Raw genomic sequence first — 18,281 nt, forward strand, 5'->3', positions numbered from 1 at the left:
TTGGGATAATCCCAATTTCCCTAACCTGCGAGTCGCCTTTGCTTGCTGTATACCCCGAGCTTGGCTGTGCTAACAGCAGAAAGACTGGGAGGGCTCATGGGCAGGCTTGAAGATACAGCTTTCCAGGTGACTGGGCACACTTGACTTGAAGATGGTAGCCAAATCAAAGAGTCCCTCTGACTCTTGTCCAGATGGGCCTCAAAATGATAAAAGGAGAGGCGGGGAGGGGGGGGCGCTGTGAGACGACGAGACGATGAAACTATAAGACGACAAGAATGAGGGAGGTGTGAATGGGTGGCCGGACGTGGCCCCAGGTTGTGAAGGTGCTGGGTTCGGCTGGCCATCCTGGGGAGTCTCTGACTTGCTTAACCCCAGAGTCCCAAAGGCCTGGACTCCAGGATGCTTCCCAGCGGGGTTTCCCATCGATCAATAGCAATCAAAGGCTTCCTTTTTCTCCTCTGTGCGATTCTTTTCCCTACTCCACAGAGCACATAATACCTATTTACCCGATTCCAGCTTTTGCCTCGGTGTCTGAACGGACTGATCTACTGACCCCATACTGAAAAGCCTCCTATAACCACCCAACGCACTTGTAGTTGCCCGATAAAAGGGTCAGATAAGAGAAGACGAAGGCTCTTGTCCCCTTTCACCTAAGGTTATAAAACAGACTCACATTTAAATGTTTGAGCCAAGCCGGATCCTCAGTGCACTTTCCCTGTCTGCTATCCCCGCCGGAAATCACGACGCATGGTCTGTGGTCTGGAAGGCTTGCCTCCAAGAGACACCCGGCAGCTCCTCTGGAGTTTGGGGGCTGAGAGCCCCAGGTTTCACACGCTTCCTCATCCACTGTAGAAAAGCTCGCGGCAAGGGGGTTGGCTTAACTTTCAACACAGACAGAACGCTTGTGTTTGTAAACAGCCCTGTCCTTTGCCGGACGAGCGTGAGGGGGCGGCAGCGCTCCGAGCTGGGCCAGAGCGGAACAGCTGTCATCGAGCCTTTTACTGTGCTCCAAGGAGCAGCTGCCAAGTTCCTTCTGCCGCCCCCCCCCGCCCCCCCCAAGCGCAGGAAACCAACCAATGCTTGAGACCCCTTGAGTTCCTACAGTACTGGGGAGGAATGGGAAGTCTAAAACGAAGAGTTTCCATAATGAGAGCAATCATTAAGTCTCCAGCTCGCAAAGCTGTATCTTTGCTAGGGAACAGGGGCAAATCCGAGGAGAGCGTAGAAAAGAATGAAGAATAAACTAACGGAGAAAAACGATTTAAGTCAGCTTCGAACTCCATTCAAAACAGTCCACAGCCCGCTGATTTTGAAGGGAATTTTCTGGAAGAAATCTCCTTTCTTTACCCTTTTAGATTGACAGGGGAGGTTGCTGAGTGGCGAACAAAACCCAACAGTGGGCAAAGGAGGGGCTGTAGGTGGAAAGGCCTCCTCCCTCGGAGCAGTGATCACGGCCGCGGGACACAACCCTTAGTTCTGCTAGGCAACTGTAGTATGGACCCCACAAAACCCGGTTTGGTGGTGGAAGAAAGTCTTGAGGGACCGGAAAGACACCTGAGCTACAAGACCAAGAGCTAGTGAGCAGCGCCGGATTCAGAACCGCGCGAGCCCTAATACGGGTTTTATGCGAATTAAGGCCAATGCTAATTGTTCTAGACACCAAGAAACACCGAGAAGTCACCCAGCTAGGTTTGCAGCTGGGTTTTGTATGTCCTCATCAGTGGGAGGTCTGGACACCTTGCCCCCCTGGGTCCTCGGTTCAGGCCTGGGGGCAGAGCAGTCGTAGCACTCTGGGAGCCGGGTCTGCGTGCACAAAAGCTGGAAACTGTGTCAGCCGCAGCCCAGGCTGCGTCTTTCGCTTTAGCCCCCACCGCCCACACCGGAGATTTCAGTGTTCCTAGAACAATAGAGGGCTGTACCTCGCCTCTTGGCCGCTAGAGGAGGCACAGAGAGCCGTGCCCGCTCCGGAACAATGTAACCCGCGCGTTGACCGGTCCCCTGCCGGGCTGCCAGGCCTCCCCGCCACTCCACTACGCGCACAATCAGCGCCCGCTTTAATGCAAAGGCGGAACTTACAGCCTGCTGTGGCCAAGAAGCCTTAACTAGCTCGCATCTTAATTTCTCAGCACCTCTTTCCGAGAGCGCCCTAACCTCTCTCTCCTGGAGCCCTAGCAAACCTCAGCAAATACTAGTAAATGCTCGCAGCCCAGCAAGGGGTACACTGCGACACTCTGGTGTCTCGTTCCTCCTCTTCGCAAAGCGATGGTGGGTGGGAAGGTTTGTGGCAGTCCCAAACCTTGGTCTTTGCACCCTCTTATCTGTAGGCAGTGAAACAGGAGCTGGCCAGACTCCGCTCTTTTGGTGGGGTCATAAAGTCCTTGGGTTAACACGGAAAGCACGGGATAGGTTCCGGCACCGGCGTAGTGCACCGGCTTGCTGTTCTTTTTCATAGCCGGAAGGGTGTACCTACCTCCTGCCAAAGACTAAAGAAGTTTGCCTGCTTTTGTCGGTAGGAGGTGAGTGAAGAACTTTTTCTTTTTTAAGGATCAGAACCCACAAACAGTCAAAAGCGTCTACAGAAGGAGACCAGGCATCATGGAAAACTGAAATCCCTTGTCCTGGGAGTTTAAATGCACAGGTTTTTGGCTAAGGGCCGCTCTCGATTTTCACATCCCCAAAACAGGGCTTCTAGAGTCCCCAAAATAGGGCTTCTAGAGTCCCTAAAACAGGGCTTCTAGAGTCCCCAAAACAGGGTTTCTAGAGTCCCCAAAACAGGGCTTCTAGAGTTCCTAAAACAGGGCTTCTGGGGTACACCAGTCCCCAAAACAGGGCTTCTAGGCGACACTAGCCCACAAAACAGGGCTTCGAGGGGACACTAAGAGCCCCGACCCACCTCACACTGAAGAAGGAGAGGAAAAGGTTGGCACACTGATAATAGGGCGAGGAAAGGTAGGGTATGGGGGGGGGGAGGGCTGGCAATGAAAACTCAAAGCCAAGGAGTGTGAAAACAAGAGATGAAACGAGGGAGGAGAGAAATAAGGGGAGATGAGAAAGTGAAAATGGAAGAAAAAGAAAGAAGAAAGAAAGAGGATGTATAGAGAGGAGAAGGGAGAATAAGCCAAATAGCAGAGCCCTTGCACAGACCAGCCAGCCCCACAAGCACACTGGGGCAGTTTTCCCAGCAGGCTGGCTGCCGGCTGCCCTAAGGCTTACCTGCCAGGCGTAAGGCAGACATGCGCTGGAACTCGGGCTCCTGCAGCCACTTCCACATCCTGCGGAAGGTCTCCCTGCCAGATTTGAGTTTACTCCAGGGTTTGGGATTCCGGAGCAGGTCGGAGAGAGTCCCCTGAGACCGGCATAGAACCCTCTGTGCGAAGATCGCTTGTGGGATGCTATAGCGCTTCAGCTCGGCGGTGATACGCTGGGCCACCTCTTTGGTGTTGATCTCTTCCAGTTGCCCCGACGTGGCCACCTGAGAACCCGAAGAGGACGAAGGGGGCCGCTCGCGGCTAGGAGCCAGCACTGGCCCGTGGGATTGAGTGTGGCCAGGGTGGTGTAAGCCATTGAGGTGAGACATCATGGCTGCAGGCGGGGTGCCTAGGCCTCGGGACAGGTGTTGTTCACCGCGGGTCAGCATGGCAGTGTGGTGCGCGTCGAAATTGGGGCTGAGCATTTTGTCATGGCCCGGCGGACCATAGTTGGGCAGGCTCTGCTGAGCATTGTGAAGGCCACCCAGCCCGTTGCCCAGCGGTGTGGCAGCCAGCGGAGACAGGCTTTGGCTCATACTAGGCATCTCCTTGTAAGGACTATAAAGGTTGTTCATGGACGGAAGCCCGCGCTCGTCCCGCATGAGAGTGAAACTACCGCTGACATTGCCGGACAGACGCTGATGGTGATGATGGTGGTGATGATGGTGGTGAGGGTGGTGGTGAGGGTGCGGGTGGTGGAACTTGTCAGAGACGGTAGAGATGGGTGGCAGCGGCTGGAGCGGCGTCAGCGTGGTGTAGGTGTTGCTCATACCCATGCCTGGCGGGGATGAGTCGCAGGACATACTCATGGCGTGGTGCAGCGGGATGGAGAGCTCTGGCCGGTAGTCGCTGCCGTCCAGGATCGAGGCCATACTGGTGACCATGGCCGAGCGCGACGCCGCAGCTGCCGCCGCCGCTGCGGTGCCCAGCTCCTGATGCGCGGTTGGCGGCGGCGGGCCGCGCAGCGAGCCAGCAGCACCGCGGCCGGCGTGGTGGGGGCTGGGGCTGGCCAGCAGCTCCTGTTCATGGCCCGGGCCCCCGCCCCCGCCCCCTCCGCCCCCGCCGCCGCCCCCGCCGCTGCCGCCGCCGACCGGCCCGTGCAAAGTGCCCAGACTTTCCATTGTCAGCTCCGGGTTCATGGCGCAGCCTTCTAGGTCTTTGGTGAGGCATCGATAGGCGGTGTAGGCAGCCTTCATTCAGTCCATCGGGGCCCGGGGGCGGTGGGAGCGGCGGGGGATGCCGGCGGGCTGGCTAGGCACGCGTGGCGTGGTTCGGCCACGGGCTCGGGGGCGGGCGTGGGAGTGCGGGAGTGTGTGCTGGGGTAGCGTGCGTGCGGGTGTGTGCCCCGGGCTGCGGGCGGGCGCGCCCGGGGTGGGGGTGGGGTGGGGGCGGGCAGGGCGTGCGTGCGGGAGAGGGGAGGGGGTGGGGAAGGAGGGAGGGATCACCGGGCCCCGCCGGTTGTGCGGGCGCGCTGCCTCGCCATGTCCGAGCCCACTCTGGCGCCGACGTCTTCTGTTTGGGTGAGCGGGAGCTGTCCAGAAGGGCTCTGCCGCTTGCAGGAGCAGCCAACCTATCCTCCCGGGCCCGGGGCGGGGCCGTGCCCGATGGGCATGAGGAGAAACCAATCGGCAGTAGTGCTTGTCTCAAAAGGCAGACCTTCTCTGAGCATCTACCAATGGCTATAGAGGGGGCGGGGCCGAGCGTTTCAGGTTTGGCTGACAGCTCGGCTCGCCCCCCCCCCCCCCATTTTTTGCTCCTAGAACCAAGCATCAAGGAGAAGAAGGGAGGAGAAGGGGGGGATGATAAGGAGAGAGAAAGAAGCAAGAGTGTTGGGGACTAAGGGGGGTTATGTGAAAGGTGCCGCTTTCTGCCTCTCCTGAGCAGCAACGATTGCTACGGTTTCTTTAGTCTCACCTCAAAGCTTTCTTCACTCTTGTAAGCTTGTTGAACGGTAAAAACAAACGCGCGCCTCCTAGCTAGCCACTTCCCGAGAGTCCCTCGCCGGGAGCTAGCAGCCTAGCTTTTAAAATGCAGGCGCTAATGTGTTCTAATGCACGGTAATTTTCCGAGACTCGTATGTGCATAATGTATGGGAGAGAACAACTCGAACGCCTGGGCTGTTTGAGAGCTGGGGCTGCCGGCGGCAGAAGGTTCAGAGGGACGGCGGCGCAAGCAGCCCTAATGCAGGCAAAGTTAACACAATAACATCACTTAATTATTTGGCCAGCCCATAAATCTCTCAGTTATGAGGCTTTAGAAGGGCCCTACTAGATTGCAAAACGAGACTAAAATTCCAGCAGCTGCGGTTTCGAGGTGACCAAACGCTTTTTCAAAGAACAGGGAGGGGGCGGGGGAGAGTGTAGAACTCATGAGTCTAGGGGTGAAGAAGATATTCACAGTTCAGAAAAAAAAAATACTCCTGGGAGCAAGGTGTATGTAATATAGCGGGAACAGTACCCTCGGATCTTTTTCTATCAACACACACACACACACACACACACACACCCTACTCGTTCTCTCACATCACTTTTCTGGAATCCTTGAGAAGACTAGGACTGTTCACCCTAGGTTACTGCCCTGGGTAGGTAACCGTAGCCTCCGCTGGTATTTACATTCTATGATCTGAGCCTGGGGCATTGACTACCCGGGAGAGAATGCTCTCTCGCTCTGAACGCTGTAGCTTTCAAAAGTACACTTTCGTCTTCCTAGAATTACCGTTGTTTGACAAACCCGGGTCGGGAGGTCGGTGTGGGGGAGATTTCCACGAACTGTGTGGGGGTTGAGGGGTGGCCTTAGACAGCCAGAGAGGCCAACACGAGTCAGCCTTAAAAGTAATAGATTCTTCCGAAGCAGGTTGCGCTCCGTTTGCCTCCGAAGATTCAAGCGAGCTGAGGTTGCGCAGATGTTGCCTTTGTTTAAAGAGACAGTAATTAAGGACAGGGTGGACATAAGTTTGAGAAGCGTGACCTATTTTCTTTTGATCAGCTGTCAAAAGAAGAGCAGGGGGTCTTCTTAAGACAGCCCCCTCCGACCATTTCCAGCTGTTAGAGAAAACTTGATAAGAAAACAAGGACAGCCCACAATACAGTCTGTGCCTTCTTGGGACTGGAGCATGGTCTAATTCATTTGGAAAGCAGTTCTTCTCGAAGTGACCTTTGTTGCCGGCCAGCTCTCTTTTCCAGCCGCAGACACACCCCACTACCACCCATGAATGTACGGTGATGTTATTCATAGATCTACGTATTGAGCTTTGGTCAATATGTTGTCAGTTATTCTTTCAAATAGCATCCTCTATGACATGAAAGCTTGGGTAAGAAAGCAGCACACCCCCAGTCTTCACCAGATCTCTGATTTCCCAGCTGTTCACATCTTTATTGTTACAAAAGAGACAGGTGAAATAATGCAGTTTTCTGTCACTCTGGTTTTGTCGCCTCTTGCATCCTTCACTGTATCTATGCTGGCTGGACACAGGATCATTTGAATTAGCTAATGTCTGAAATACACATCTTGTCAAACAGAAGTTCTCCAGACAGCAACCTGCTTTAGTCCCCAAGTGCTCAGTGACAGAAGCCCCAAACAACAGGGAAGGGCAGGGCTGGGAAAGGTTTCTCTGATGGACTCTAGTACTGAAGGTAACTTACAGTTGCTGTTGTCCTGGATTCAGGCTCAAGGAGTGACCCCTAAGCTGGTGCTGTGCAAGAACAGAAGAACCCTAAACATATAAATTTGCATTTAAATATTTTTTTTTCAAAATGATAAACTAATTTGCCAGACCACCGAGATAACTCTGCTCCTGGGAATTACATTTCCGATCCGAGAGCAGTAAGGTGAGCTGCATTTTCTAGCTGCCTGGTTTCCTCCTCTCCCCCTCCTCCCTTTCTCCCTCCATCCCTCCCCCTCCTCTCAATCAATATTGACGATCTCAGGAAAATCATGAAATCGCATTGGGCTTCTTTGTATATAATTTCATTGGGTTAAATTAGAGCAGATTTTTTTCCACGATGTTTTTCTAATAGCTTTGATGTTGTATATTCCAACGCAGAACCTAATTAAAGGGGAAATGGAAGGGTTTGTTTACTTAGCACTCTAATTTTTACTGATTTGGGTTTTACATGCCCCTTTCCCTTCCTTTCTTAAAGGGAACACTATTTATCTTCCACTGATAAAATTTTAATAGTAGCAATACTAATGAAAACTTGTAATGCTTTGCTGTTTCTTCCTTATTATGTCTTTAATAAAACAAAAAGGAAGGGTTGCTTTTTAATCATCTCGTTGAACCCCATGCTCTGCTTTAAGCTTAAGTTCTTTAGGTTGGGGCTTGCTTTTTAATGTGAACTTATCTGCCACTCTCCCTCCCTCTCCGGCATTTGATTCACAAGTAGTCTATGGAAATGTAGTGCCACAATAGTGTGTTCCTGTTAGAATTCTATGCCAAGCATTGTATCAGGACCACTTCTCAGTATATCACATCTGCAGGTCAGATGTCTTTACATTCGGAAATGTGAAGAAGTACAGATAAAATGTTCGACAGCTAGATTTGTTTTTTCATGGAAGAAGGAAAAAAAATCTGAGCTTAAGTTAGAAATTTTTAGTGAAAACACTGAAAATATTTACTATCAGTTTTTTCGTATATATATTTCATGTTAAAACAGGAACCCTATAAACTATTCACGGAAAAAAATGCAAACAGATCCCAAGTCAATACAATCTGGATAAGATAGCATCGGCTTTGTTTTGAAACAAAACAAACAGACAAACAAACAAACAAAAAAACCCCCAAGAGTAGCTATAGCTTCATCTAGGAAGGCTAGAAAAAACACTAAAAACACTCAGACTATATCAGGGTTTTATGCTGGCCTCAATACATTCTTACTACAGCTAGGTTTGTCTAAATAGTACCAAAGGGGGTGGGGGGGGGTGATTGTGGGCTGTTTTGGGCTATTTTATTTTTACCCTTCCCCAAACCATCTGGCGTGTGAGTGTAGGGGTATTGATCAGGGTCTGTGAGCTGCAGACCCCATGCCAATCCATAGCCTTTCTGGGAATCAGCATCGCCCATGAATTGCAGCTGTCTGTGTAGCTCCGGGACAAAAATCATCACACACAAAAAAGTACCCCCCTTATCAAACACATCATCCATTCCTGGGTAAGTCAATATAATTTCTTTGTCATTGTTCGAGGGAGGATTATGCGGGAGAAAGTTTTTTGTTGTCTCTGTGTGGCTGCTGCTGCTGCTACGCCAGCCTTTTCTTTTTCTTCCTTTCTTGTTCTTTCTTTCTTTCTTTCTTTCTTTCTTTCTTTCTTTCTTTCTTTCTTTCTTTCTTTCTTTCTTTCTAAGGAAGGAGAGCAATTTTCTAGCCATTGAATGATAATGGTTTTCCAGTAAGGCCTCAAGCATTTATATAAATCATACAACAAATGCTGTTTCAGTATCGTGGGGGAGAATTTCAAGAAGAGAAAGGAATTTCTCATATTGTTGTTCACAAATAACAGCAGTGATAATCAAGGTTTTCTTTTAACGATGGAGAATTTTCTTCCCCTTTCTCAGAGTCCCTTGTAATGAAGACCTGGCGAGGCTCTTTGACTGCACGTGCAGATGCATGGTGGGTGTTTGTAGCAGAGAGGGAACCTTCAGAATTGTGGCTCTGTTTGATATCTCCATTAGCTTCAATTTTCTTGTGTCTGAAAGCTTGGGCTGGTTGAACACTGGAAGGGGAAAACTAAAACTAAAGCACAGGTCAAGTCTCTCTAGCTCCTCGGCCTGAAAAAAAAAATCTACCAATGCTTTCAGATGTTCTGCTGGGTCTAGGAAATTTGAAATGGATGAACAAACAAACAAATGCATCATTTAATTTTTTTTTCCTGTTGGCTGAGGTCAAATCAGTCTTGGGGGGGTGTGGAACCTCCTGCCTCCTCTTATGAATCATATGAAAAGTAAACTCTAGGCAAGCAGACTCTTCAGAAGCCTGTCCCTAACTGTGTACAGTTGGCAAAAGACAGTTTGCTTAGGGATGAAGAGAGTTGGGTTTTTCTTTCTGTCTTTCCCCCACCCCCAGCTTATCTGGCCTTTTCGGGGTTGGGGTGGGGGTGGGGTGGGAATGAAGTTATACAAGCTTGCTTCAGGAGAAGCTTTTTCTTGGAGCCACAAGTTCAACCTACTAGAAGGTAGAGTTGGGGAGGTGGGGGAGGTGGGGTTATGCTTGAGAGTAGGCTGGAAGGGGCAGCCGAGCAACCCGTGGGTCCACCTGCTTAGATTTAAAGAAATTCGGAAATTTAGGTCGGCCAACCCTAATTCTAGTGGCGGTGGGTAGAGGAGATCTGAGCTCCACAGACCATAGCTGAATCTTGATAGAATAGACTTTGCCAAGACACCTTTCTCCTCCGGAGTTCAAGCCCACACCCTTTCCCCTTTCCTGTGGTTTTTTGTTTGTTTGTTTGTTTTTTATGGAGGGGGTGGCTGCCAACATTGCTGAAGCTTCTTGGAAAAACATTCCCCCCTCCCCAGTAGAAAAAGTTATGATAACAATAGAGTATATAGAGGAAGTTGAGGATTTTAATTAGAGGACTTCTTTGGGTGAGGGAAAGGCTTGTGGCATTTCCCTAGACGGGAAGGCTACTTTTCTCTAAAACCACAGGAAACTTTTAAGTAAGCATCTTGAAACCCGAGGATGAGGAATTCCCCCTACCCCCCAAAGGCTGCAGGGACTTCAAGTTCCCCATCCAACCGCACCGGCTTTCAGTTCCCCTCTCAGGATTACCTGTCACCTTGGCCTTAAAGTCAGTTTGGGGTTGGTAAGTTACTTACATTGCACCTTCTCATTAAAGAGGGTTTCCAGATGTACTACTCAAGTGGGCTGAAGATAAAGTTTTCCTTTTTTGTCAGTTGTCACCTTACAAAGGGAGACTGGGCGTGAGGTCCCTTTGTGCAGGTCAAGTTGCCCGTGAAATCTTTTTTGTTGTCTTTTCTAAAGAAAGGCAAAAGTTGCAGTTGGTTGTAAAAAGAACAAATTTAGCTCCTTGAAAATGGAGCGATTTTAAGTTGCCTGGAGACACTAAGTACAACATCACTTTTTTATTTATTGTCCTCTTAAAAAAAAACACCATTTATTTGTTCTTCAAATAACACATTTTGGGGGCTTAGCATTGCTTATTCATTTCTACAAATACCTAGTACTTTCTCAATAAAACAAACAAACGAGAGTTTAAAATATCTTTCAGTTGTGTAGGTACCACAGAAGAAGATTTTTAGCTTAAAGTATTTTAGACACTGGTCAGAATTGAAACTGGAGAAACAGAATTTTCGATTTAAAAATATTTTTTTATTCGGAAACTAATAAATCAGGGAGGTTAAGAATATTTATGTGAATTCGTTTCGTTTATTAAAGTCGTACAATTCTAAAGACTTTTTTGACTCTTTGCTCTCAAAGAAATTAAAAAATCAGTTCATTTTGAATTGATCTTTCGAGCTATCACCATTAAAAGGCACAAATCACTTTGAGGTTGTTTTAGGAGAATTTCATGACCGCAAAATTGTCTCGATGTCACCTTAAGAATTCTGAATCGTTTTGCTTGTAAACTCTTGTAATTTGGAATCAACACTGGCTGCCGCGCGAGTTGCAGGTGGCCAAGGGGCTGTGGTTTTTCTAGAAGCCGGACTTTCACTGTGAACCAGAGCACTCCCTGACCGGACTTGGTAGGATTGCGTAGAAGGAAACTGAGCTCGGAAGACCTTCAGACACCGGGCGGAGAGAATCAACCCCCCCCCCTCCCCGCGAACTGGAGGGCAATGGGGGGGGGGGAGACCTGTTGGCCCCGAGGGCGTAGCGTTTGCACCGCGGAACGTCCGACGTGGAGCCGACTGTTTGGGCGGGCCAAGCGTGGAGGCCTACTGAGTGAGCTAGAGGTGGTGATCGAGACCGCAGGGAGTGAGTTCAGACCGTGGGAGTGAGGCTGGAGACCAACTAGGGGGGCATCGAGGCCCTGGGGATTGGTGTGGAGGCCCCGGTGTACTGGAGATAGGCTGGGTGTCGGAACTTAAGCCCAGCAGTCTTCAGAAGGTCGACACCATCGATACCATCGGGACTGGGCACGGAGGCACTGGGCGCTGGCCTCCAGCCTTGAGGCTGGTATCGAGGTTGTGGGGCTGACTGGTGGGCAGGTCGTGGAGGCAGGGTGGACGTGGAGACGGTGGGTGCTAGTTGATGCTGTGGAGGAGACCCCGGGAGCAGGCATGTAGGCTGTGTGTGGGGGTTGTTGATGTGTAGTCTGTAAGGGCTTGAGTGAGCGGTCTGATTGCCAGCCAGCCGAATCCGGCTGGAGAAGGTTTCCTTCATGAGGAGGGGGTGGCGCAGCCCAGCCAGTGGGGAGGAGGAGGAGGAGGAGGGAGGAGGGAGGAAGAAGGAAGGAGGAGGTCAGGATTGATGTCTAAATCAATGCCGTTTCTAGGCGCTTCTATCTTCCTCAAAGGCAACTGGCCTCCAGAGGGTGGATTTCCTGTCCCTTCGGAAAGTCGACCCTAAAAGGGTATCTGCACAAAACGGAGCCGCAGCTCCGAGCGAGGGACCTGAGTGTGCTGGTTGGATCTGCAGCCTGCGACCAAAAGGAAGGAACTGTCGAGCCCGAGCAAGGCCTCTATGGAGCGCCCCACTTTCCCTCGCCTTCCCCAGCCGCCAGGCCAGCTCCCAACACCTGCATCTGGCTCTCCAGCCACATCCAGAAAGGCGCCCCCTCCAGACAACCCTCCCAGCCTAGGAGCAGGCCTCTGCCCGCCCCTCTGGCCGTCCTCTCAGCTCCCCCCCCCCCCAACTCCCAGTATGAACGGATCTAGGAGGGGCCCCTATACCCTGACGCCAGGCAGGCCTGGCTGCCTCTGATTTAATTATTCACTGATGAATCAGACAGCTGCAATTGTGAAAAATCAGCGCCCACTATCGATTCCAGGACCGAATGGGGGTGGGGAGGCTGCAGGGAAGGCAGGAGAGTGGCTGGGCCCCGGGGTGCCCTCGACCCCGCGACCTCAGCGGGAGGACGGGTTAGAAGCGGTGCTCTGGACCCAGGAGAGTGTTCCACCTCGGGCGAGCTCTCGGCACTCAGGGGGTACGGGGGCAGCTGTCCCCACCCACGGCGGACTCCCAGCAACAAGTCCCCTAGTCTCCGCAGCCGCCAGGACAGGGCAGGTGGCCCGATACTCCTGTCCCAGCTCTGAGAGACGAATGTTTGTCCTCCGGAGAGAGAAATTCCCGTATTCTCAGAACAGGGAGCAGGAGAGGAGAAAGTATAGTTAGGCTGCATAACAGAAGCTACAACAGAGGACGGGGTTTGATGAATCCATTGACCCAACGCCTTTGTCTTCCTATCTACACTAGACAAGCACCGTACGCCAATACACAGGCTTCACGTCTCTTATTGGTTTATCAAAAGGCACGCATATGGATTTTCATTACAATTTGAACTCATTTTTATAATTCATTTTTATAGAAACTACGTTATGCACGACATCCAAGTCAATTAAGCACTCCTTCAATATTTCATCCCCCCCCCCCCCCGATCTTTTAGAAACTACTCTTAAGTATTAGCGATCGTCTTTTGTAGGAAGTGTTCTGGGTTTATTTGGACAGGGTCGCTCCCCGGAGATCCGACTTGGCAGGAGTGGGGGTGGGGGTGGCTAGCACTGAATCCTGGCTGAGAAAGCAGACTTTTCAGAAAATGGCCTTTCCTTTCTTCCTCACTTGAGTCGGTTTACTGGATTTTTAATTTCGGGTTACCTAGTTCGTGTGTGTGTGTGTGTGTGTGTGTGTGTGTGTGTGTGTATGTGTGCTCACACCAACCAGCAGGGCACACTGATAAATTCTTTGCCTTGGTATAAATTGATAACAAGATGGTAGAATTCCTGGAGTCATTCTGAACGCCAAGTCTTTTACATTATAAACATGTAGGTTGGTGACATTCCCTGTTCAGATTCTTTTAGGAGGCAAGGAGACCCCTTATGGTCCAGGGATGCAGGCATGGGATAGGTGAAGATGTTCTTAAGAATCTACAGATAAAATGATCCGTCATGGTTTGATAGAGCCAGACAGTGAAAGCAGTTGTGTGTGTGTGTGTGTTAGTACTTTTTATCTTTGTAAGAAGCTGTTCTTCCTTCTCCCCTCCCCTCCCCTCCCCTCCCTTCCCTTCCCCTCCCCCTCCAGGTCCACCCAACCCCCCCCCCCATCCTTACTTAGCACACTTTCGAATGTTCCCTTGGCAAACATCTGTCTCTCTTTCATACTCTTTTCTAGTTTTAACTCCCCAGACAATATTCTAAGTTCATCCCTTTGTTTTAGTCATCATTAGTGTTAAGACAGATATTTCAGACACTCAGGGGGAAATGGTATTAAGCCTAGTTTAGACTTTTAAAGTTTTTTAATTGTTGTTGGGTTTTTTTGTTTTTTGTTTTTTGTTTTTTACTTGAGTCTTGTATCAAGAAGAACTTGCATTTGTTAAGCATGATAACTTATCTGGAATGTAATTGGAACAGGGTCAAAAAGAGTGTAAATTGTAGTGTTAGACATAACATTATAAGAGCCAATTGATCCTCTTAGACTAGTGTTCCACCTAAGACATAGTTGATTATCTACTATAAGTCTACTGGAGGCTTTGCTTGTAACAGAAGCTGCCTTATACAAACTTCAGAAGGCAAGAACTTCAACGGACTAAACCAGATAGCAGACAGAACTATGGGAAAGCAGAGCACACACTGCAAAGCACAGGAAAGAGCCCGGATCTTGCCACAGGCTGCTTAGCAAGCAAGCCTTTGCTTATGCTGTATTTCAGTTGCTTCCACTGTGAATAGCTCTCATCTCACCCCTTACAAGATCTCTCTCTCTCTCTCTCTCTCTCTCTCTCTCTCTCTCTCTCTCTCTCTCTCTCTCCCTCCCTCCCTCCCTCTCTCCCCTTCTGCCCGTGCCCGTGTGTGTGTGTGTGTGTGTGTGTGTGTGTGTGTGTGTGTGTGTCCGTCCTAATGCCTAGCTGCTAGGACTGGAAACAGGAGCACTGTGCTCACCCTAGTAGTGTACACATCAGAGTATCCCCTCTAAGCAGCAGAGCATTTGGGGGTCGGGACAAAGAAGAAGCAGAAGTCTGTAAGTACACACGTGCTGCAGACAGAACAGGAACAGTCCTGAGGTGGCCCTTGTCTAGTGGACCTTGCATTTTCAGTAAGTGACAACTCTCTCTGTCTCTGTTAATGTAAAGAATAAAACAACAAAGACTTATCCAGATTCCATTTATAAAACAATAGACTATGTTTAACCTGTTCTTCTCATCAGGAGAACTTAAAAAATTATTGGCTTAGGAAGCTCATATGTCTAGTCAATGAACCTAAATCTCAAGGTCAAAGTGGGCAGGGGCCAGCATTTTAGTCCTCTCTTATTAGTCCTTATTGCTGAAGGGTCTTGAAGTTTTCCAAGGTCCCCTGTATTTAAAACCTTATTGGCATAGGTCAACTATTATGAAAATGGAATCTTTATGTTTCTTTATGTTTTTACCTTTTTATAACAATATTTTTTTGGATTTTTTTTTTTTTAGACAGGGTTTCTTGTATAGTCCTGGCTGTCCTGGATCACTCTGTAGACCAGGCTGGCCTCGAACTCAGAAATCCACCTGCCTCTGTCTCCCAGAGTGCTGGGATTACAGGCGTGCGCCACCACCACCCGGCTTATAACAATATTTTAAACATATCTTAGAAAATTTCATATAACGTATTTTGACCATACTCATCCCTGCCTCAATTCCTTCTGTAACACACTTCTCCATTTTTACCTCTCTTCCAAGCAGCACTGAGTTTTCTTTTCTTTTATGTTTCCAGTCCAATGTGTGGTATCTAACTAGCCTTAGGAGTGAGGCAAAATAGGGTCTAGATGATTGGGCTCATTTCTCTTTAGGTGTCTTGATCCAGAATCCAAATGGCTCTTAGGACTTCTGGCCTTAAAAAGTTATTTCTGGGGGACTGGAGAGTTGGCTCAGCAGTTAAGAGCATTCATTACTCTAGTAAAGGAACTGGGTTTGGCTCGCAGTACCCATGATGCCTTTCAGCTATCTATGACTCCAGTTCCAGGGGCATCTGATGTACATTTCTGGTCTCTTCTAGCACCAGGCACACATGTGTACTTACATGCATGCAGGCAAAGCACTGATACACATAAAATAAAATAAAATAAAATAAAATAAAATAAAATAAAATAAAATAAAATAAACCTTCTCACTTTTTGAGACAGGGTTTCCTTTATAGTCCTGGAACTTGCTCTGTAGACCATGTAAACCAGGCTGGCCTAGAACTCAGAAATCAGCTAACCTCTGCCTATGGGGCACTGGGGTTAAAGGGGTGACCACCACCACCTGACTTAAAATAAATCTTTTCTTTTTTAAAGTTATTTCTGGTGAATAAATTGTAAGAAATGACGTCATTTCCTGGGAAGCCTTCAGCACTCTTTTTTTCAGAAATAAATTTTCTTCCCAGTTCCACATGGTTTATGTCAGTGGGAAGGTGTTGCTTTCAGTTTCCAGTTATGATGTTTGGCTTTTTCCCTACAACTCATCTTCAGACTAAAAAGGCAGAAGTAACCAAGAGAGGTCGAGAATCAGACTGTTGTAATTTAAGGTGATTGTCTCAGTTCGTGCCACTTCTTGGAATTTACTACATATTTTTAACTATTTCTTTCAAAAAGAATTTTAAGCTGTTTGGAGGGGAAAATACCCTACTTGACAGGGTGAAATCTTCCCATAAAACTCTTGCTTCCTCAACAGAGAACTATACTGATATTTATTCTAGCATCAAAGTACCTTGACTGGAAAAGATGAGGGAGGAGTTGCAAGGGTCATGTTTAACGTTAGGTTTGTTACCCAATGTGAGCAAACAGTTGCAGCCCTTGATATCTTTGCATCCTTGGTGAACTAGAAAACATGGGCATCAATCAAATAATCATACCTTAAGTGTGCCTTCTGAACTAGTCCTCTGTATGACCCATTTAAAGAAGTGAATAATTTCTTTAGTCATCAAACAAACATCTAAAGGTGCAAACACTTAAGAGACCGATTTCTACGTAAGTGGTGAGGACTGGGGTGTCACCCTGCAGGTGACTAAAAGAGTCACCTTTTAGCAGGAGGTGCTAAAAGAGTCCCTTGATTCTTAAGGGGCTGAGATTTTTCCTCCTGGTTTGTTTGCCTGTTCTCTCTACTTCAAATCCATTCATAGTGCTTTTGCCAATGTCCTGGATGAGACTCATAGTAGGAAATGAACTTATGTTGCCATCCTAGGACATTCTCTCTGTCTCTCTCTGTGTCTCAGTCTCTGTCTCTATCTCCCCTTTCTCTTTCTACAGAAAGGATTTTTTTTTTAATTTTAAAAACTCCCCCCTTAAAGGACATTTATTTACTTAGTGTGCACATGTGCAGACCCATGGAGGTCAAGGACAACATGTAAGAGTCACTTTTTGCCTTGTAACATGTGAGTCCCTGGGACTTAACTCAGGCTTGGGGCTGCTGAGAAAGACCTCTATCTGATAAAAGACATCTTGCTAACCTGAAAAAATAGTTTAATTGACAGAAATTTTATATACTTACGATGTATTTATTGTATGTTAATTTGAACTGTGTGTATAACGGAATGGTTAAATGAAGCTAACTTAACATATGTGTTAACTCACTCTGTATGTGTTTGTGTGTGTATGTATGTATGTGTGTGTGTGTGTGTGTGTGTGTGTGTTAAGAATATTGAGTTGACCTGGTACATTATAAGTTTTCACTTTCAAACTGAAACCTCACAATCTTAGACTAAATCTCCCCGAACCTTCCTGGATACCACACTCTTGATACTGGTGATCACCATTACACTTTTTATTCCTATAAATTTGACTTTTTAAGATTCCACATATAAGGGCAGCTATATATGTCATTCTGTATGCAACTCTTTTCTCTTACAGTAGTTCCCCCAGGCTCATCTGTATAAACCACAGAACATCTATCTATTATGCAACGTACAGTATTCTGTGGACTATCTGTATGTCTACCACAATTTCTCTACCCACCCATCTATTGGTGGATACTGAGGGTGATTCCCTGTTTTGGTTAAAAATTGCTTCAGCTAACATGAGAATAATTAACAGTCTATCTCTTTGATATACTGATCTCATGTCCTTTGTAAATTTTGAGACATTTGGTAGTTCTTTTACATTTCCTAAGAAAGTCATCTTTTTAAAATATATTCTTGTGGGAAAACTCACAGTTTAAATGAATTCCGATGCTTCAGGAACATGCGATTTTCTCTTCTGGGCTTGCTTCTTCACATTCGCAGGCTCATTTCATACATGCCATGTGAGGCTTGACCTGGCGTTGCTGTTTGTGCATAAAGTATTGACCATTTTGTTAGCTGAGACTTCGGGATGCTGCCTCTCCAAGATGCTTCCAGTAGCAAGTCACAGGGCTCTTGGTTCCCCGTCGTGCTTTCAGTAAAATCTTTGCTCAGGTTAGAAGGGCAGCTCAGCGGAGCTGTAGGAAGCAGAGAGTCAGTGCAATTATCACAGCCGACACACGGAACACAAAATCAGGGTTTGCAACAAACTACCAATGTTGGGAGTAAAACGATATGGTATAATTTAGCTATGAATGATTGAATATCCTTCATTTAAGTTGAAAGATGTAAATATAAATCTAGACCGTGGCAGTAATGCATGTGAAATATACGGTGGTGGTAATCTGCTGTAGGTCGAATGTTTTATTCCAAGTGTTTGCTTTGTGTGATTTGAGATTTTAGAGTATATATTCTGGAATGTCTATGCATGGAATTCACTTATGCTTTACATCCAACATAGAACCTATAAGTAATCTTATAGAATCTTTTTTGTGACGTTATAGCATGTCATGAGTTTAAGTGTGGAATTTACCACCTGCTGTACCATGTTGGTGCTCACAGATTTTTAGATTTCAGATTTTCAGATCAAGCATGCTCAATCTGTGTTAGTCCGAGCATAGTTATCTTTTGCTGCACAGTATACTTTA

General features: G+C 47.8%; 2 protein-coding genes across 2 annotated transcripts in view; one reads left to right on the top strand and one right to left on the bottom strand.

Moving 5' to 3' along the window:
- Positions 1–4,444, bottom strand: part of Onecut2 (one cut homeobox 2) — a 43,024-nt gene extending 38,580 nt beyond the window's left edge. Inside the window, exon 1 of the mRNA XM_052201390.1 lies at positions 3,214–4,444. Within this exon, the coding sequence (XP_052057350.1) occupies positions 3,214–4,444 (1,231 nt within the window). The remainder of the gene's footprint in view (positions 1–3,213) is intronic.
- Positions 1–18,281, top strand: part of Nars1 (asparaginyl-tRNA synthetase 1) — a 581,145-nt gene that overhangs the window by 172,558 nt on the left and 390,306 nt on the right. The gene's annotated exons all lie outside the window — the stretch shown is intronic.

The sequence above is a fragment of the Apodemus sylvaticus genome, chromosome 13, assembly GCF_947179515.1.
Source record: "Apodemus sylvaticus chromosome 13, mApoSyl1.1, whole genome shotgun sequence".
In the NCBI taxonomy this organism is placed as follows: Eukaryota; Metazoa; Chordata; class Mammalia; order Rodentia; family Muridae; genus Apodemus; species Apodemus sylvaticus.